We start from the raw sequence: 22,678 nt of genomic DNA on the forward strand, positions 1-22,678 counted from the left end.
AAAGTAGGCCTTTGTACATGTGTTAATTTGTTGCAATGAATAAAGAGTTTTTGGAGTTGGATTTTTGATTCCTTCATGATTGTTTCGTCATATATTTTTGCACGTTATTCATTTTAGCAAGTTTATTGTAAATCTCAGCTGCTTTGAATCAGTGTTTTCTATCTTTAAATTCTGTTTTTCTTCCTCTATAGGAAGCCAGTGTGGTTTGGATTCATTTCACTACAGTAATTTTTGTTTTATTTGTCCAGTTTTTGAGATGTTTGTCTCTTACATGTCTGCTGGCACTCAAAACGCAACAGATGTGATTGGAAATTCATTTTTGATGGTTCTCAAAGCTTTGAAAAATTATATGCTCCATAGCAACCTCTCTCTCAAAAGACAATGTGCAGGTGACTCTATTTCCTTCATTTTGAACAGATTTATTGGAACTACTGTACTAGAGTTTCTAGAGAAGAAACTGTCCCTAAGAAAACTTGACAGTGAGGTTTATGGATTATCCTCCACGCTAACTGAGATATCCTCTCTGGATAGACTCATTGCTGTTGAGTTTCAAATGTATTTTGAAGTCAAAAGACAGGAAAATGTTTAATGATAACACAATGTGATTTTTCCTGTATAATATTTGATTCCACCGAAGGTGAAACAATAGTAGGATTTAATAATTGAGTTATAAAGATTTTTTTTCATATTTGAGGACTTCAGTGAAGTGTATGGAGCCCCAAGGTGTTTAGGAGATGTAATTTTATCTCCTGAACATTAGAGTTCAAAAACTTTTAAATCCTATTTTGAAATTTAATTCGTGAAAACCAGTGGTGGAAGAAGTATTCAGATCCTTTACTTAAGTAAAACTACCAATAAAGTAATGTAAAAGTACTCCATTACAAGTTAAAGTCCTGCATGAAAAATCCTACTTAAGTAAAAGTACATAAGTATTATGAGCTTGATGTAGTTAAAGTATTGCAGTAAAAGTAGTGGTTTGGTCCCTCTGACTGATATATTATTATATATGACATCATTAGATTATTAATAGTGAAGCATCAGTGTTGGAGCAGCATGTTACTGTTGTAGCTGCTGGAGGTGGAGCTAGTTTACACTACTTTATATACAGTTAGCTAGTTAAGTCCAGTGGTTCCCAACCAAGGGGTCGGGCCCCTCCAAAGGGTGAACCAATAAATCTGAAGGGTCATGAGAGGATTAATGGGAGAGGAAAGAAGAAAGAATGAAGCTCCAATACACAAATCTGTTTTCAGTTTTTGGACTTTTTAGACAATTTTTAGACACGTGAAATGTGACCCCGACTACACACTGCTTTTTGTAAGACATCAAAAGCCAAAAAGGTTGGAAACCACTGGTTTCATCTTTAACAATGTGTTGTATCTTAAAAGTTTGTTATATTATCCATTGTGTCAAATCTTCATCAGAAAAGTAACTAAAGCTGTCAAATAAATGTAGTGGAGTAGAAAGTACAATATTTCCCTCTTTCCACCACTGCTTACAGTTTAAGTAGGAAGTCCCTGTTACGTGTTAAAAACATATTCATACATGTATGATATCAAATGATCTATATTTCGCTCGGAAAGGACTTTACACCTTTAAACCCATATTTTCAGATTTCCTCCGAAGCGCCGTCAACCCTGACTGTGTGGCCAAAACCTTATTCGGTTAAATCTGCCTGGCAACATGCTCTGAATTATTTGATTGGATGTGGCGCACTATATAAACCAGCGAGCACGCCGCGTGCATGTTGGTCCAGTTTCCTCTTTCTTAACTGATATCACGTCGCAGCTTGCAGCCATGAATCCAGCAACAACCTGGATATTTTTATTTTGGGCAGTCTTTTCGCCCAACTTAGAGCCGATTAAATGCGGTAAGTTCACTGTCGGCGGTCACATTTTGAAAACGAAAGTTAAAAAAGCAACTGTCGTCTCCATTTCCCAGCAGTTTATAGCCAACGTTAGCTAACGTTAAATTAAGTAACGTTAACCGTTACAGCCAACGGTTAACGTTAATACTGGATGCGTTGGTGGGTTTTTTTTGGATAAAAGGTGAAATGTACCGATCACTAGTTACCTGTTTCATCTAATGTTAATAACATGCTGCTTCTCTCACCTGTTTTTTTGACCTGTGCGATAACCGAAAATATGACGGTTTAGTGCAGTGAATGAGTATCGGTTAACGTTACCTGTAGTAATCAGCTGTAAAAGCGTTAGCTGAGCCTCCTTCATTACTGCGTCATGTTGTTTTCCTCTGATATTAATGACAGCAGTGTGCGACATAAAAGGAAATATGTAAAATATCAGCTTAAAAAATTCAAAATTCCACCTTCTTAAATCTGACTATTTTCTGGTTTCTTAAGTTCTCTATGACAGTAAACTGAATAGCTTATATTTGGGCTGTGAACAAAACCAAACATTTGAGGACGTCATTTTGGGTTTAGGTAATCAGTAATCAGTGTTTTTCACCATTTTCTGACATTTTATAGACCAAACAACTGATCAATTAACCGATAAAATAATCGATATATTAATCTATAATGAAAATAATCGTTAGTGGCAGCCCTAGTTATAATATTTTATCAATATATAACTATGTAATTGATTATAGGTTTTTCCACACAAACTGTATCTTAATCCCATAGATTTTACAGATTTTGTGAATATGTGTAATATATTATTAATAGACGTCTTTTCGCTGCATTTAAACTTGAAAATCCAATATGTGTTTTAGGGCTAGTCGATTAATCAATCAGTCAATCAAGAGAACATTAATTGGCAACTGTTTGTGAAGTTTTTCTTTGTCGTAAATTGTGGTAAACAAGACATTTGAAGGTGTCACCATCTAAGAAATATAACTATTTTATACTACATTTTATAGACAAAATGATTAATTGATTATCCCTAATATGTTGTCAGATAGAATAATATATTTTATATAATATTTGTCAGGTGTCTTTGCAGTGAAGTAAATTAGTGTAAAAAATTGGTAACTTCTAGTCAGCCTGGCCTGTATTACAGTTGCATTGCATAAGTTTGAGGCTGGTCTCACAGTTGCCACCTGACTTGATCTCAGGAGAACAACAAACAAAAGCAGAACAGATAACCAGGAAGTTGCAGTTGTGGTGCTTCCCTGACAATGTAAAAGTCTTAAGTTAACACCCGAGGCTGTGGTGACCTGAACTATGGGAGAAAGTATAGTCTGCTTTATGCCATCTGTATTGTTTCTTGCAGGAAAGTATTTGTTAAAGTACTGTCCTGGGAGGTTTTAATATAGATGCAGTCATCTGGTTCTGGTTGACAACAATATTTAGAAGTGTGCTTGTAATCACACATAATGATTTGGTCATTCTGGCATCCCCAAATGTACTTGTTTAACAATTAAACCTTACAGTTTAGTCTCAAAGCGTTATCATTGAGCTGCCTATTGGCTCATAACAAAATTAGGGTCAAGTCTGTGTTTTTCAGCAAGAACACAGTTGGAGAAATGTGTAGCCCTGTTATTGTTATTGTCCACATGACAGACATGACTTCTCAGGAGTCTTACAAATAATGCCACAATAATTTATGATGATGATGTCAAACCTGACAGATGGAAACGAGGACAGTCCATGTAGACTAACCATTAACCTACAGCTTTTGTTTACCTTTACATCCCCAAGGTAAACAAATCTGTTTCACTGTTGACAATAAGCTGTTGGTGATCCATTGTCATCATCATCATACACCATCATATTCATACACCTCTGTGCCGTGTCAGGCAGACCAAAATGCAAAAACAGCAGCTCCATAATTCATACTCCTGCCCTGCGTTATGTAACTTCCTCTCTCTTAAGGTAAACCTTCCAAATATGAAGCCTTGCATAGATATAAGGCAAAGTGCAGTTCTCTCTCTCACAGGTTGATACACCTATTCTAAAATGCCAAAACAAAGTGACATAGGACTCGAGCAGCAAAACTGTCTCAGTAGCATGTTCCAAACAGTGAATCCCCCTCTTTGCATTCCTCCTAAAAGGAAAAAAAACCCGTTGAAATATATCTACTTGGTGAATGGTCAGTATGAACATAAGGAATGATTACATTCATTTGAGCTCCTGACTGTTGTTTTAAGATTGTTATCTGAACGAAATAATCCCAAGCAGCAAAAAGTGTTAAAAGTAGAAAACTTGAACGCAGCATAATGTGCTGACTTTACGAGCAGCACCTGAATGCACCATGTAGAGCAGAAAGACCGGAGAAACAGGAAATAGCAGCAGTTCGTCGACGCGCCGTCAAGACGCCCTCAAACACCGTCCAACACTCGGATAAACTGAGTTTCAGAAACGTAAACGGAGTCTACTTTGTGGTGAAGATGTATTTCATCGCAGTTTTCGTCCTTTTGGGGACGGGACTGACGGTAAACAGCGGTAAGGGAGTTTTTTTACGCATTAATGCGATTCCGGTTAAAATCGAAAGTAAAATGGTCAAAGTTGTGACGTCTTTGTAATGATCAGTTTTCTGTTGATTATTTGAGTTTAATTTGTGCATATAGACTTACAGTTTTTCGGTTTTTGTAATGTACTCTTACTCTATAAGCCTTTTACATCAAAACAGACATGAGAAAATTGATCAACTGCTTAGAAAATCGTAATTTATCGTCTGCGTGTAAAACGTCGCCAGTAGTATGTTTGACAATATGGCCACGAATTTGATTATTTTTCTGTTGATGTCCATCTCAATTTTCCAAAAGCTCGAGATGTCCTCAAATTGTTGGTTTTGTCCAACCAACAGTCCAATACCGAAAAAGAAAGGAAGAATTTGATACTGATACATAAAAGAAAGAAAAAGGAGCAAGTAACCACAGAAAATTGGACACTTGTGCTTGAAAAGAAAACTGAACCAATTAGCCTAAATGATTATCAGAATGTGCCAATCTGATTACTGGAATAATAGTTACAGCTGTAAACAACATCAATCTACAAATAAAGTGGAGTAAATTAAAGAAAGTATAGTTTGTTACAGCAGGTTCGTCATTGGTATCAATAAGCTAGGAGTATAATCAGCTCGCTCACTGCAGGGATCCAAAGTCCACTTATAATTTATTGCACCAAGGTGACTTAAACAGACTCCACTGTGTCTGATTAAGAGCAGTAGTGCTCGAAACGTCACCTTGGTGCAATAAATTATAAGTGGACTTTGGAGCCCTGCAGTGTGCAAGCTGTTCATCTGTTTATTTCGACTATCATTGGTATCAGAAAGATAATAGTAGACATGATTATTCACTGTATAGTCACTTCTAAAATGAAAAATGAGGGAAAAAAATACATTTAAATCAATTAGAAGAAATGTTTTCTCTGCATTCAACATTTTTATTAAATGTATTAAAATAATTGGTACTTGGCTAAATAGATTGATCTGTTAATTACTGGTGGACTTCAGTGTTCTGGAAATGCTATGAAGTCACATTTTGGGAGTTACAAGTAGGCAGGTGAAGGTGGAACTGTTGTGATAAAGAGATTAAAAACAGGTTGGCAGGTGTGTGTGTGTGTGTGTGTGTGTGTGTGTGTGTGTGTGTGTGTGTGTGTGTGTGTGTGTGTGTGTGTGTGTGTGTGTGTGTGTCACTGAGGTAAGCAGACAACATTGTTAAGATATTATTGACATGATGCTTAACCGTAATTGGCTCATAAACAACCGTTTTATTTCCTTGTTCTTGCTTCTTTTCTCACTCGGCTGTATGCTGGATTTTTACCAATACAGTTGAGGGATATGAGGATTTAACTGCACTAACAAACCTCTTTATGATGCCCCCAAAAATATATATTTTAAAATCATTAAATTGATTTCATATATGTGTGTCAACTAGTCAACTAATGACTTTAACTAATGACTCCTATTCAACAAGGAAAATCTTTGTTCTGGGGCAGGACTAGTTACAGTTAAGTTTTTCTGTCTGATGGGAGGAAAAAACATGAATGAACGAATGAATTATCTGCCTGTTTTGATGCAAAAGGGTTTTAGTGAAAAAATAAAAATATATTAAGATATACAGTATATCTTTAATATAAAACTGTTAACCAATAAGTTTCAAAACACTATGATGCAAAAAGTAAATAATAATAAATTAAAGAAAATTATTAATAAAAAACTTCCCATCTAGTACTGTTGGGAAGACTTTAAAGATTATAAAAGTTCTGGATCACAGGACCCCAAGTTGAATAAAGTTTGTTGGAGGCTCTTAGTGCAAACTTTTATTTTCTGTAGGTTCACAAACATCAGGTCAACAAGCCATAGGGGGGCTGATAATTTCCATTTTAATCAAATTATTCTTTGTGATAATAATGATGTATATGCTTTAATCTCCTGAACGTATTGTTTGGCTCATACATGTGGCTAAATATTCTGATCGATGCCAGTAAATAGATTGGTAAGAGTCCAAAGCATTAAGTCAAATCTGCTGGAGCTCATCTACCTCGTCTGTAAACATGTCTGTCTGTCTTTCTCTCTGTGTGACTCTCAGAGAAACATTCCCTCACTTACATCTACACTGCCTTCTCCAAACCTGTCGAACTTCCGGGCATCCACGAGTTCACAGCTATGGGTCTGATGGACAACAGGATGATCGACTACTATGACAGTGATCTAAAGAAAAAAGTTCCCAAGGAGCCCTGGATGAAAGAGCGACTTCCAGAAGACTACTGGGAGAAAGGCACACAGTCCCGCCTGAGCAAGCAGCAGTGGTTCAAAGTCAACATCGACATCCTGAAGAAACGAATGAATCAGACTGATGATGGTAAGATCCATGAACTGTGTTAGACGCAGACTGGGATCACTTTTTGATGAATCAATAATTAACACTATGAAATTAACAACTGTAATACCTTTAGTAAAGATAAATGTTCCAGCAAAAATGAAGCTGTTTTTTTCCCCTTAAGTCAGGAACAAGTGATAACTTCTAATTAGCTTCAATGAAACTGTTTTAATTGTAATTATTTGCTGCATTTTTCCATGCCCTCATTCTTTGTAATTTATTTCACTGTCACTCCCCTTTAGATGTCCATATTCTTCAGTGGATGCATGGCTGTGAGGGTGAGACGAGGCCTGATGGCAGTGTGATGTTTAGTCGCGGCGTTGACATGTACAACTACGATGGACGAGACTTCCTGTCCTTCGATGACACCAATGCAGTCTGGGTTGCCTCCACTGATATAGCAGTCCCGACCAAGAGAAAGTGGGATGGTGTCCAGGTCCTAAAAGAATACACCAAAGGCTACCTGGAGAACGAGTGTATAGATTGGTTGAACAAGTTCATGACATACGGACAAAAGCAGCTGAAAGCAGCCTGTATGTATGACAGAAAATCATTTCTGTATTTTTATATCCATTATTACTAGAGATTATAGACGTGGCTTTAGTAATAGAAGGATTACTATGCAGGTTGTTAAAATGTCAAACATGAAATCAGCTGGTCTTGATATTATTGGTATTCACACAAAATCTGGCTTTTTTTTGTTTTCCTGAATTTTAGTATTTGTGATGGAAAATTGTCAGGTCCAGATGTGGCAACATTTCCCATCAACAAACAGCACTTCACTAGGATTATGGTTCAATAGTATTTTATTGACTCTGAATCCTTTTGAATCCACTGAGGTTCAGCTTTCAACAGTTGTAGTAAAAGTTAAAAATATCTTCATGAAAGAAGGCAGAAACACTTCAGTTTCGGTTCCATTTTACAACCTGTTGCAACAACCTGAAAGTGAGATGAGCAGCAGAAGATATTAAATATTGATTAAATATGTATCTGACAGATTTAAATAACTGCTATAACCCACTTGTACACTTTATTTTTCACAAGCTACTTGTTTCAAATAATGGAAGTCCTGATTCTGAACTATTAAGTTGATTAACTTAAATAATTAATGTGATATAAATTAAAGTTTGAGCGGGAGATTTTGACAACTGAAGCTGATTTAACTGTCAATATGTCAAGTTACTTAAGGCGTTAACATTCATTGACTGCAGCTGATAGAAGACGGACAGTGTCAGCTACAGTATATACTGTAAATGAGAAAACTGTTCTCCGTCTGCTCTCTACACCAGTCTTTGCTAATAAAAGAAAAAAAAATAGCTGTTGCAGCTCAGCAAATCCGGTACTTTGCCATCATGGAACCAAATACAAAGAGAACCGGCTATTGGAACCCAACCCTCGTAAACACCATATTCAATAACAAACATGATCTTCAAATCTCAGAAAATTGTTTGGAAAAAGAGCAGAAATAATGAAATGAAGTGTGTGTCGTAGCAGCAGTGTTTTTATGTTGCTAAGTTTAGTATCACCAGTATGTTTTTGTGTTATACTTTTGTTATAATTAAAGATATCATTGTCACTATTTGTTGTAGTAGTTGTAGCAACAGATTCTATTAGTTCAGTTTATTATGAGGATGGTACAAACAGCATCACATGTGGTTTAGCATAATGCTATGTAGCCTCCCTGTAAACATGAACTCACCTAACATTTTCTCTTTCCAGCTCCGCCAGAGGTGTATGTGTTTGCTACAAAGACCAGAATTGAGACAAACGTCAAGTTGACCTGCCTGGCCACAGGTTTCTTCCCAAAAGAAATCAAACTGGAGATCAAAAGAGACGGCCGCGTTCTGACTAAAGAGGACGGATTGGAGACCTCAGGTGTTCGACCAAATGAAGACGATACCTACCAGAGAAGAGACAGTGTGGAGATTTTAAGGAGTGACGTTGCTTCATACAGATGTGAAGTCACTCACAGTGCAACCAATGTATATGTAGAGAAGGTTTGGGGTAAGAAACTTTCTTATTGCAATTTACAATTTGTCACAGTTCAACAAAGTTGATTGGGGCAAAAATGCAAATGATCAGATGATCAGACAGGTTATAACCAAGACAAACATAAGAAAATGAGATCCACGTTGTATTAAATCAGATATAGTCTTTACTTAATCAGTAATGCTTCATATTGGACCTTTTTGTATTAGCTCAGGGTGCGATGCAGTAAGAGTCTGCATCAAAAGCTGCCTACTGTCAAGTTACTTCTTCACTGGAGGAGAGTATTATATTCAAAATGTGTTTAAATGTTTGTCTTTATTGAAGATGAGGTGGATTCATTCATTTTTAGCATCACAGTTAGTAGCTACAAGAGAAAAAACACAACATTAACTGGCAAGAACCAACTTTTTGAAGTTTGAAATTCAGGACTTTTTGGTAAGAATCCTTTTTGACTCTTGACATAGTCTCCACATTTCATGTTATTTTGTGTCATTAAATTGTATCTTATCACTTTTATCACATTATCACTGATGATCACGTCTACATTTTAGTACCATGCATCAATACTGAGTCACATGAAACTAAATATTAATGATGTTAAAAGTCAACTAAATGTGAAACTAATGTAAATGTTTTCTGTGTTTTAGATGGTTATTGTCCTGACCCGGCTGGAGGAAACAGCGTAGTTATTATTGCTGGGGCGGTTGTGGGCGTCCTTGTCGTGGCTGCAGTGCTGCTGGTGTTCTTGTATAAAAAAGGGATAATTGGTAGGTGTAATATATAATCATTGTGTTTTCTCAACAAGGTACCAGTGGAGTGTGATATGTTTTTTCCCATATTTTATTCAATATCCTTTTAAAAGAAAATACATAAAACATTTAATTCCTCAAAAAAACTAGATCTACTAAGAAAAGAAACTGATTCCTGCAAGTTTTCCAGCAAACAATTGAAAAGCTCTATTTACTTAATAGTTGTTTAAATTGATTTAAAGAGTAACTACACAGTCAAACTCTCCCAGCGTATTTAAAAGATGTGCACAGGATGACTGTAGGGGGCGTGGCCTCGTGGCTACGTAGTGCGTGATGCGGGAGGTACGGGGAAGTCGACGAGAGTGGATTAAGACTGACCACCGCTCAGTGTAGCATGAACAGATGTAGAGCTGGTAGTCAGAGATAACCGGCCATGAGCAGCTGCTGTCAGACTCTCTGTGTCCGCCGGAGCTTTGACCGTCACTAGAAGCACATTCATGGCCCTTTGTAAAAGTTTCTACTACGAGAAGCTCTCAGGTGTGTGTGTGTGTCTGTGAGGGAGTGTCAGTACGTAGCTGTAGCCCTGCGGTTTATCATGTTAATGTTTCCGTCATCAGTCTGAATGTCTTTATAATACAGCACATAATACATACATCATACAGCTTTTAATACAGCACAGTTAGTTATCAGCGGGCCCATGTGTTGTGTTTACTGCCACAGAAAAGGAACAAATTATTTGTATAACCAGGGTTCTCTGAGCAGCACGACGTCTCTTATCAGACCTGCTAACGTCTTCAGCAGCTCTGTGTGAGAGGAACAAACTGAGGCTACAGTTAGCAGAGTTCTGATATTTATACTTGATGCTGCAGCTGAAATGAACCTCAGAGTCTTTTACGTCACGATAAGAAAATTCGGCTGAACTGAAATTTAAATCCAAACAGACAGAAATGAGCTAATTTTGAGCAGAAAAAGTAGTTTTTACACACAATATAAGTGTTTTGTTGGAAAAATAGAATCAGAGCAGTAATGAATTCAAAATGCTTCGTCATTGCTAAATTCAGTCAAAATTGACCCAGAAATCAAAACTGATTCACGCTGCAGATTGTAAAAACAAACCCAAGTGGTCATGGTATTAGAGGGATACTGATGGTTCTTAGTGTTTGTGCCGTCCATTACAATCATGGAACATACAACCTGTCGGGTTTTATCTCTTACATAGACTGTATTTACACCAAGATTAGACAGATATTACAGTCTCTTCTGCTATAAGTCAGGAAGGTGAAAGGGTGTTAAATCATTGTTGGTTATCTGGTGCAAAGGTCTATTATTTAATGATCATGGACATCATGAGATGTTCACAGGTCACAGTGAATATCAGTCCTGTCAGTCATCATGTAGGAAAGGTTCTTATCTTTTATTTGACTGAGTTTAAAATCCCTTCATCAAAACTCTTCATCACTCATTTGTGCAGGGAGCTAAATATTGTGAAAAGGCACTATATCATCTATCTGTCACAATATAAAATATGCAACACTGTGAAAGAGGATTTTAATAATATCTTCCATCTCTATTACTAACATGCTAAACATTAGCATGCATCCTTATTAACATGTTAACATGTACAGCTGGTTTATATTTTCAATATGATCTGTGGAAGAATACATAATGCTAATATTCCGTCTAAAAGAAAAATGCTTCAGTTATACATATAGATTTCATTTGTGCAGCCCCCGAAGTCCCAAAAGATTTTTGTATTTATTTTGTTTGAGCATATTATGTGAAAAACATTCATACATTGCACACAAGTTGTTAAGGATGTTTATAATGTTACAACAATGACTAAACTAAGGGACTAAACAGTTTCAGACCATGTCATTGACTTGACATCCATGAATAATTGAGGGCCATGTTATAGAAGCACTAGAAGCATTAAGTAGCTATCCTAAACTTAAACACACCTTTTAAATAACTTGTTCCTACCAAATAATATGTATTAAAGATTGTTTTTTGCACACAATATAACATCTCTTTGCCACAAAATTAAAAACATCTTCTGTCTGGTCTTCAGGGTCTTTGTCCATAAAAATGTTTGGGGTCAAAAAAACAAAAATTACAAATTGAGTCTTTAAAAGCTGCTCAGTTAAACCACAAGTTCTGCAAGTTACTAATTTCAGATAATCATTTTTCTCAATTGAAAAATGGATATGCATGTTTGGAATTGAAATAAGTCCAGCTGTTTGTTTTGTCCCAAGTCATGATGTTCTTCAGTTAGAGGCTTTTCCAGATTTAGAATCAGTTATGTAGTTTAGGAGTAGTAATAAGTTCAGCTGTTCATTAATGTGTTAATGTTGTCTTTATTAACAGGAGGAGGTGGACGCAACAATCATCAAGGTAACTATTTTATTTCTTCTCTTTTACTTGAAGGTTACAGCTTTGGTCAGACTTACTTAGCTTATAGGATCAGACTGGTGTTAAATATATTTCTTATTGTCAACAAGTAAAACCAACAAAGTGATGAGTCTGTCTCTACATACTTATCAACGTCCCTCCCTGTCTGTGGCTCTCAACTTCAAGCTCGTTACTTCCTACTGAAGACGTAGATCAGAAATATTTAGTTTCATGTTTTAATTGTCTCAGTCATTTTGTCACTGTAGTTTTTAACAAATAAACAGAGGAAATAGTGTATTTGTTGGGGACTATTTTCAGCGGTGGATGAATCCACATTTGAACTGTTGTGAGTATTTCTGGCAGCAGGACTGTGTGTGCAGGATTGAGTCAAAATAAAGGACAGTGTGTTCATGTTGATGAAGGAACATGTCACCCAGTACAGCGGTGTGACTCATTGACCACAGAGCCACAGAGGTCAACAGAGCTCTACGGCACAGAGGAATAAGATATATCACACAATACTTGTTAGTATAATTAATAAATAGAAAGCAGTCCAGGAAGCACTGATTTGTTGACGGCAACTTAATCCTTTTAGTTAGTCCTGGCCAGGCTGTAACTTCTGTACAATGAACTTGACAATAGTTAGTTAAGCTGTTTTTGTTTTTTATATGTGTGTTAACTTTGTGTTTATTTACAGCTGTACCACTTGATGAAGGTCCTGCTGCCCAAGGTAAGTGCTTTACTTTTCTGCTGTGGATTCTTTTAAAGATTGAAATGTTAAATATTTTGGTGCTAAAGATGTTTATAATGTTACAACAATGACTCAGAGGGAGGAATGATGGACCTGTCTGGATAAACCAGATTTAACTGTTTAAGTTAAGTTAAAGTTTAAAAAAAGCTGAGACAGAGGTGGACACAAGTTGTTACCATGTTGGAGAGATATAATGAACTATACATTCATATAGTTCTTCTCTATCATGCAACTTGCTCTCATCACCTCAAAAGTGAGAATAAAATTTGATAAAGTTTTATTTTCACCTCTGAATTTCATACAGTTGAAGTCCTACTGCTCTGGGATTGTCCTCAAATTAAATCAGTGTTCAAACTGTGTATTTTTACGCTGTGTAATTTAAAGGACAATAGATTTATCTAATGGAGGGACTAAACAGTTTCAGACCATGTCATTGACTTGACATCCATGAATAATTGAGGGCCATGTTATAGAAGCACTAGAAGCATTAAGTAGCTATCCTAAACTTAAACACACCTTTTAAATAACTTGTTCCTACCAAATAATATGTATTAAAATAAAAAATATCTTCTTTCTGGACTCCAGGGGCTTTGTCCATAAAGTGTTTGGGGTCAAAAAAACAAAAATTACAAATTGAATCGTTAAAAGCTGGCCAGTTAAGCCACAAGTTTGGCCAGTTATACATCTGAAAATCACTTTTCTCAATTCAAAAATGGAAATTCATGTTTGGAATTGAAATAAATCCAGCTGTTCGATTAGAAGAGGTGTCCCAAGTCCTAAGTTAGTCCTCCGCAGTCTTTAAACTCTCACAATGTTCTTCAGTTAGAGGCTTTTCCAGATTTAGAATCAGTTATGTAGTTTAGGAGTAGTAATAAGTTCAGCTGTTCATTAATGTGTTAATGTTGTCTTTATTAACAGGAGGAGGTGGACCCAACAATCATCAAGGTAACTATTTTATTTCTTCTCTTTTACTTGAAGGTTACAGCTTTGGTCAGACTTACTTAGCTTATAGGATCAGACTGGTGTTAAATATATTTCTTATTGTCAACAAGTAAAACCAACAAAGTGATGAGTCTGTCTCTACATACTTATCAACGTCCCTCCCTGTCTGTGGCTCTCAACTTCAAGCTCGTTACTTCCTACTGAAGACGTAGATCAGAAATATTTAGTTTCATGTTTTTAATAAAGTCTCAGTCATTTTGTCACTGTAGTTTTTAACAAACAAACAGAGGAAATGGTGTATTTGTTGGGGACTATTTTCAGCGGTGGATGAATCCACATTTGAACTGTTGTGAGTATTTCTGGCAGCAGGACTGTGTGTGCAGGATTGAGTCAAAATAAAGGACAGTGTGTTCATGTTGATGAAGGAACATGTCACCCAGTACAGCGGTGTGACTCATTGACCACGGAGCCACAGAGTTCAACAGAGCTCTACGGCACAGAGGAATAAGATATATCACACAATACTTGTTAGTATAATTAATAAATAGAAAGCAGTCCAGGAAGCACTGATTTGTTGACGGCAACTTAATCCTTTTAGTTAGTCCTGGCCAGGCTGTAACTTCTGTACAATGAACTTGACAATAGTTAGTTAAGCTGTTTTTGTTTTTTATATGTGTGTTAACTTTGTGTTTATTCACAGATATTGCCGTTGTTGTCGTTCCTGCCCAAGGTAAGTGCTTTACTTTTCTGCTGTGGATTCTTTTAAAGATTGAAATGTTAAATGTTTTGGTGCTAAAGATGTTTATAATGTTACAACAATGACTCAGAGGGAGGAATGATGAACCTGTCTGGATAAACCAGATTTAACTGTTTAAATTAAGTTAAAGTTTAAAAAACACTGAGACAGAGGTGGACACAAGTTGTTACCATGTTGGAGAGATATGATGAACTATACATTCATATAGTTCTTCTCTATCATGCAACTTGCTCTCATCACCTCAAAACTGAGAGAATCAAATTTGATAAAGTTTTATTTTCACCTCTGAATTTCATACAGTTGAAGTCCTACTGCTCTGGGATTGTCCTCAAATTAAATCAGTGTTCAAACTGTGTATTTTAACGCTGTGTAATTTAAAGGACAATAGATTTATCTAATGGAGGGACTAAACAGTTTCAGACCATGTCATTGACTTGACATCCATGAATAATTGAGGGCCATGTTATAGAAGCACTAGAAGCATTAAGTAGCTATCCTAAACTTAAACACACCTTTTAAATAACTTGTTTCTACTAAAAAAATGTATAAAAGATTGTTTTTTGCACACAATATAACATCTCTTTGCCACAAAATTAAAAACATCTTCTGTCTGGTCTTCAGGGGTTTTGTCCATAAAAATGTTTGGGGTCAAAAAACAAAAATGACAAATTGAGTCTTTAAAAGCTGCTCAGTTAAACCACAAGTTCTGCAAGTTACTAATTTCAGATAATCATTTTTCTCAATTGAAAAATGGATATGCATGTTTGGAATTGAAATAAGTCCAGCTGTTTGTTTTGTCCCAAGTCATGATGTTCTTCAGTTAGAGGCTTTTCCAGATTTAGAATCAGTTATGTAGTTTAGGAGTAGTAATAAGTTCAGCTGTTCATTAATGTGTTAATGTTGTCTTTATTAACAGGAGGAGGTGGACCCAACAATTATCAAGGTAACTATTTTATTTCTTCTCTTTTACTTGAAGGTTACAGCTTTGCTCAGACTTACTTAGCTTATAGGATCAGACTGGTGTTAAATATATTTCTTATTGTCAACAAGTAAAAGGATTGAGTCAAAATAAAGGACAGTGTGTTCATGTTGATGAAGGAACATGTCACCCAGTACAGCGGTGTGACTCATTGACCACGGAGCCACAGAGGTCAACAGAGCTCTACGGCACAGAGGAATAAGCTATATCACACAATACTTGTTAGTATAATTAATAAATAGAAAGCAGTCCAGGAAGCACTGATTTGTTGACGGCAACTTAATCCTTTTAGTTAGTCCTGGCCAGGCTGTAACTTCTGTACAATGAACTTGACAATAGTTAGTTTAGCTGTTTTTGTTTTTTATATGTGTGTTAACTTTGTGTTTATTCACAGCTGTACCACGTGATGAAGTTCCTGCTGCCCAAGGTAAGTGCTTTACTTTTCTGCTATTGATTCTTTTAAAGATTGAAATGTTAAATGTTTTGGTGCTAAAGATGTTTATAATGTTACAACAATGACTCAGATGGAGGCAGCATGATGAAGGAATCCCAAATGTCTGAATAAACCAAATTTAACTTTCTTAATAAATTCAAGTATTTAAAAAAAGCTGAGACAGAGGAGGAGGAAGGGCCTCTTGTAGGTTGGCTAGGAGCCACTGAGTGGACAGGTGCAGTTGTTCAGACATAAATCACCAACCTGAGGCAGACCTTCTGGACACGAGCCTCTGCCATACATTACCAGTTCACCTTCAGAAGTCTAACTGGTACCAGTCATTTCTGTAAACACAGCAAGAATATAGACTTATAGACCAAAAGACAACGTTTTATCAGACACATGCACTCATATTAAGAGAAGATGGTCAGTAAGTCAAATCATTAGTTAAGGCAGCCCTGTCTGTAAACTCTGAATCATGAACTTCACACTTTCCTCAGTTAATGTTGTCTTTATTCAGAAAAACACTGACTGAGGCTTTAAAGGACAAGTTCACAATTTTTAAACTCTATCATAATCAACAGTCAGGTGTCCATATGAACAGTGAAAGAGGTTTTCCTCGCTGTAATCATTCCTCCTGTTCATACTGGATATTAAAAGATCCTTCAAATGTGCTTTCAATGTAAATGATGGAGGCCAAAATCCACAGTGTGTCCACACAGTCAGAAGTGAGGGAGAAGGAGTAGATGATATTTCTAGGATTTTAAACTGGTAATTATACTTTTCTTGTGGAAAAACTATATGAGAGACGTTATTATTAGACGTAGATTATTTTTATGTCTTTATACATGTGTGGAGGGGATCTTTAAGAAAGTAAACTTTGATTTAGCTGCGTTAACGTTACTCTGAAGATCAGATTAAAACTGAAATGAAGCAGCAGAGGTTTCATGACTTTGCGTCATTTCATCATCATTTCTATATCAGACCTGCTGTATGTCAGCATGAAGCAAACATACACATAAATCTAAAGAAAAGAACCTGAAAATATACCACTGGGGAAGTTTCAGCCAGTAGAGATGAATATATGATGCAAGAAGAGGGAGAGGAGGACGATGAAGACACAAACTGGAAGATTAATTGTTGGATTCATTTTTGTGTCTGTTGGTTTAGTTTAGTTTTATTTTCTAATTCTTCCTTTTACATCAACGTCACTTATAGAACATCAGTGTTCATTTTTGAGTCTATAGTTTTTCATGAAGAAAAACAGTGAAAACTTCAAAAAACATGTAGTTTTTGGATCCTGCTGTAGGTTCTTAAGATGCTTTGAGCCTCCTGCGAGTGTTCAGGAGTCACTCGTTCATCTTTGTTTGTTTGTAAGAGCGTCGTCAGTTATGATGCTTTTGGGAAACAAACCTCTGAAACTGTAGAAGGTTCATAAGATGGATTTTACAGTTTCATCATAGCTTTAAGATGCTTTTGGAGAAAAAAACCTGGTTGTTTGGTCTGCAGCAGGGTTTGACAGCTTTCACACCACCATAAATGATCGGAGCCAACGCACCATTATGTTGATTTTCTATGATTTCTTCCTCTCACACACGTGATGTTGACAAACCTGAGAATATTATAAGATCATGTAAAAAATTAACATTATACATTAAAGCAGATTGTAGTCTTCAATTTTGTGTGTTTTTTTTTATCATTGTCTCCCCACAACTTCCCAATGATGAAGACGTGAACAAACCTCCCATGAAGGACGAGAAGGAAAAGAAAGGTAAAAGTTTTCCTGTAGGAAGACATGATGTCAGCTGCTGAGCTACATGACTTTGTACAGATTCTGATGTCAGTGTTACATAATGAAAAAAAGTTTTGATAATGAGATCATTTTATTATTGATTGTCTCACCATATTATTAATATGAAAAAGGTTGACAATTGTTATGTCTAAATTAATAATCTAAATATGACCAAAGTCTGGCCCAACATGAGATCTTCAATACTTTAACTGTTTATTAAAAATCAAACTATTATGTTTTAGTTGACTTTAAAATAATTATTAATTATAAATCACATGGTAAAAAATGTTTGTTTTCAGTGTTTTGTCCATATTACCCAACTCTGCACCCACCAATGTTCATGTAATTTGAATAATAGATTAAAAAACAATAGATGACTGAGTTTAATCTTTGAAGTTTTAAACTAAACAGGAAGTGAAGTTAGGAGGTGCTGGTGTTAATGGTGTTACAGGAAACCATCAAAACATTTTGTTAATGTCTGAAACTGTTGTGATGTTACATCACTTTAATCTATTATATATCATCATTTATAACATAAAGAAAGCTCTTCCTCTGCAGACATTGACTCAGGTCCTGAAACAGTATTTTAAAGCATTTTATCTTTAGTTTCCGTTGTATCCTCAGTGAATAAATAAATCAAAAGCAGTCCAGAAAACACAGATTGGATATAAGCAGTTATTACATACCTCAATGCATTTTCTTTTCTTCACAGGGTCTGATGGGTCTCTCAACAGCAGTGACTCTGGTGTCTCTAGTCCCCCTGGTGGTTCTGGTAAGTATCTTCTGTTGACTGATTGAAATCTGCACCACACAGGTTCATGCTTTGGCAGCTTTAAGTGGCAACAAGAGATAAATTAAAGGTTTAAAGGAGTTGCACCCAAATTACCAAAACTTAACATACTATCTTCATGGCTAGATATTACTAGAGGTAACTGAGAAAATATGTTTTGCAATTTTGATAATTGAAAAGTTAATACCAAAAATGCATCTTGGCTTCACGAGATGTGTAGAAAAACAGCGTCAGTATGTGTACAGAAAGTAACACGTCTGTTCATTCTTGCAGCCAAGGGCTCAGACGACGGCTCTGCCAACGGCTCTGACGACGGCTCTCATGGCTCCGGTCAGCCTCTCGTTACTTAAGTCTGAGAGGAACCAACTCATAAGGGGAAAAAAAGCCTTACTACTGGGAAGAGGATATAGAGTAAAAAGGGGAGTTTGAAAAACCAGAAGAGACATTAAATTGACACAAAAAACGGGAACAAAGTATTTAATTAAGCTCAGAGAGTTTCTTTAAAGGGGTTTTAACTGATCATTTGATGATGATAACAGTAGCAGTAAAAAGACACTACTTTGTGGTTGTAATGTTTCAGCAGTGATTTTAAAGTACAGACACTACAGGGATTGGGTTTGAACTTTAGTAAGTGTGATAGTTTGAGGAGTCCTGATTACTCTGGAATAATGTTCCAACAGATTTCACATATTCTTTCTTTGTAGTTTTCTTCCATTGATTGCCTTAAATGGGTGAAAAAATTCTTCCATGACTCTTTAAGCTGAACCTCAAAGTCATGGTGAAAGAAACACTATTGTTTCACATTACTGAGGCAAGTTTATTGTGATCGGGGGTAAGAGATCCTGGAACGTCAAGTGGAAACTCAGGAAGGTGATTAGAAAAGTGTGACCTGTAAGAAATGAAACAAATGTGAAGTTTAACTTTTAAAAGGAATCTCTTTGAAATCTGAAAATATTGAAGTTTAGAGATCATTAATCAGTTACACTACTCAAGCAAATGTTAAATGCTACAGTAGATTTATACAAGAGGGTAAGAATAAGTGTTTTTTCTTTAAGTTGCTGTTGATGGATGATCTGTTTATCGTATTTCAAACAAAATCTTTGTCAAATATGATTAGAATTAGTAACAGCTGGATTTGGTGAGACATTTTTAAAAGCCTGAAGACAGATCATGAAATAAAGTCAGAGTTATGAGGTGCTGAGCAAAAAATTCATGCTTGTAAACTTAGTAAAACAACTTCAGTCAGGTGCCCAGGTGGTGGGCTGCACTAAAGAGGGAAGAAATGTTTCAGGTTCACTTAAACTTCAAAAGTCCTTACTTATAAGTATGAATTATCTATTATATACATGATGTGTATGCATTATGTATATTATTTTTTGTAAATAATACTTTTCATTGAGTTTATAAGAAACATTTTCAATTGCAACACTACTTTTTGCCAAAATTCTGATCTGATACCATAAAACACGCTAACATGCCATAAACACGCAAATTTAAGCACTTTTTAAATCATATATTAAATGATATGAAAGCAAATTCACTACATGTTTAGACTTGATTTTTGCATCTGTACCTGGTGTGTTTTCTAAATACAATCATTAATGAAATACTTGCTTTATTCACATATTTTATGTTTTTATAAATGTTAATCCTGTGTTTATTTTTTTTTCTTTTTCCGGATCTGATGTGAATGTATTGTAATCCACATGTTGAACTGATTTATTTTCTTTTTAGAATTACTTCTAGTAAAAAGTGTAGGACTAATGATGACATTGTCTAAACATCTTGAAAATACACTAAAATATTTCTACCAAAAAAGTATCAATTTGTCAGTCTAACAAATCTCCGCTCAGTCCAAAAACCTACACTATCATAGAAGTGCAATAAACAGATTAATTTCCTTGCCGATTCTGTTTTAGTCTCCTGTTTGCTGTTTTGATATTCTCCTTTTTTTTGTTTTATCATGTTTTAATCATATTTTGACTCATGCAACATGAGTCAAATGTCTACATGTAAGCAATTGCGTATATGTTAATGTTTAAATAAAGGAAGTTGTGATTAAATCATTGTTTATATGAAGTGTTTTATTGGCTGTCCTGCAGTAGATATGTGAGAGTTTTGTAAAGCAGAAATATGAAATGTGGCAGCAGTTAAACTCTCCTGCTGTTTTACAAATAATTCAGGCTAACATGCTGCTATCAGGCTAAAATAATCCTGTTAATTCTCATCAAGCTAATTGGATTCTTTCAAGGCAGTTTGAGGATTAATCTGTTAAACCTGGATAAAATTATCTTGAATAATGAATGCAATGTATTATGTTTGTTACTGCTGTTATTTTATATTGCGCTACACAATGTTGCCACAGTTTTCACACTTTCATCACCGTTAAAGGACACATTCACAATGTTTCAAATCTGTCTTAAAACAACAGTCAGGTGTCCATATGAACAGTGAAAGAGGTTTTCCTCACTGTAATAATTCCTCCTGTTCATACTGGCTATTAAAAGAGCCCCTTCAAATGTGTGTTCAATGTAAGTGATGGAGGGCAAAATCCACAGTGTGTTCAGTCATTTAATGCAAAAATGCATTTAATCCTTGTGCCTTGCTTTAAAATAAGTAAAAATTTTAACCCTCAGTCAGTATTTTTGATTATCAGTCTGGAACATGGCAATAATTAGCAACTTAAGCAATTCAAGAGACATAAATCAGCAAATTTTTAAAAAATACCATGGGAATCACTTACCTGCTAGTTTCACATACATACACACACACACACACACACACACACACACACAGAGTGACAGATATGCACTTGTTCTGTCACTCCAAGTGTAGGTGAAGTTCAGGTTAAATTCAGCTCAATGGGACAACTCTGCCACCTGCTGTTGTAAATATGTACCTGCATTGAATAGTAATAGTAAATATATTTTATAGATAATCCTCTAAGCAACGGAGGATTTGCCACTAGGTAATGTGTCTGTGAATGTATGTTGACAAAATACTGTTAACAAACTGAAGGCACATAAAAGTTGAGCTGGCTTTATTTAGGTGGATATTATTTCAATTCAATTCATTTCAATTCAATTTTATTTAGATAACACCAAATCACAACAAAAGTCATCTCAGGGCACTTTCACAAGGAGCAGGTCTAGACCATACTCTTAAGTTTACAGATTCACAGAGAGAGAGAGAGAGAGAGAGAGACCCAACAATTCCCCATGAGCAAGCACTTGGCGACAGTGGTAAGGAAGAACTCCCCTCTAACAGGAAGATGTTGCTCTGTAGAGTGTGGTAATATTTAAACGTGCAGATAAGGTATTTTCTATGGTTTACCTGCCTTATGTGTAATGTAACTAGGTTACCCAATTGTTATTATAAAATGAAAAATACTAAAAAAAAGTTTAAAAAAAGTTAACAATTCGGTGAGAGAAATCTGCATACACTACAATGTCCTGCAAAACTTGATAATGCATGAAATGCCCCTGGCATAGCCCCTAGTGGAAAGCAAGGCTAATAGTATGCACTTGCTCTCTAGGACAAACAGGAGAAAATTGCCCAATCAGCTCTAAAATAGTAAAAACTACAATTTTAAAGCCACAGGTTTCAATTTGAAACCCTTATAAAATAGAATGCATGGTTTTATGCTACAATAGTCATGGAATCAAAACAGACAGTTTTGATGGATTTGCATAGGGCCATTTTTTCCATAAGGATTTGAGTGTCTGTATTTTGGTTACACACACACACACACCACATTTAGACATCCCCACTGAAGATGCAATACACCTGACTGCTGTATTCATACTAGAGGCCCCTAGTGCCCCTAGTGGAAGCCAGGAAAGTAGCATGCATTTGGCACACAGTGTTTGTAATGAAGGTCCTCTACACTACTAATATTTTGTAGTACTAGTATTTTGTAGCACATTTGCGTACAGTAGTGGTAAAAGTAATAAGGCACAAACTTGAGGGGTTAGTGGCTGGTTTGGTTACCTCAACATAATTAGCTCATTGTGGTATAACCTTTGATGGTGGATTAAATATAGTTAACTTTTACTTGATTGTGCAATAATAGAATGTGTAGTATTTGTGTAGGTCACACACCTCTGTTGTGTCTCCTCTCCAGGGTGTTTGGGCTAAAAGAGTCCCCAGTATCTGAGCATCAATTTAAAGGTTCTAGGAGATACCATGTGGAAATTAGTGTAGGGGTTTTAGTGGTTAATCTGCTGTTCAGGTTTTCTATGATTCTATTGTAATGTGTAACATTAATTTAGATTAGGTAAACTATTTGACATGGGTGTAGTATAAAAGTATTTCAATGTGTTTGTTGT

At 35.8% G+C, this 22,678-nt stretch overlaps 1 protein-coding gene across 3 annotated transcripts in view; it reads left to right on the top strand.

Annotated features, from left to right (window-relative positions):
- The first annotated feature begins 1,728 nt into the window (after window positions 1–1,728).
- LOC121913709 (DLA class I histocompatibility antigen, A9/A9 alpha chain-like) overlaps window positions 1,729–22,678 on the top strand; it is a 258,294-nt gene continuing 237,344 nt past the window's right edge. For 2 of the 3 annotated variants that reach the window (XM_042436474.1, XM_042436473.1), the window contains exons 1-7: window positions 1,729–1,867; window positions 6,490–6,762; window positions 7,023–7,313; window positions 8,500–8,784; window positions 9,417–9,536; window positions 11,883–11,909; window positions 12,604–12,636. In XM_042436474.1, coding sequence (XP_042292408.1) covers window positions 1,795–1,867; window positions 6,490–6,762; window positions 7,023–7,313; window positions 8,500–8,784; window positions 9,417–9,536; window positions 11,883–11,909; window positions 12,604–12,636 — 1,102 coding nt within the window. In that variant the 5' untranslated portion in view covers window positions 1,729–1,794. Of the gene's footprint in view, window positions 1,868–4,198; window positions 4,400–6,489; window positions 6,763–7,022; window positions 7,314–8,499; window positions 8,785–9,416; window positions 9,537–11,882; window positions 11,910–12,603; window positions 12,637–22,678 lie in introns of those variants that run through there. The other variant, XM_042436472.1, reaches the window with a different exon arrangement.

Source organism: Thunnus maccoyii, chromosome 15 (genome assembly GCF_910596095.1).
Source record: "Thunnus maccoyii chromosome 15, fThuMac1.1, whole genome shotgun sequence".
Lineage (NCBI taxonomy): Eukaryota > Metazoa > Chordata > Actinopteri > Scombriformes > Scombridae > Thunnus > Thunnus maccoyii.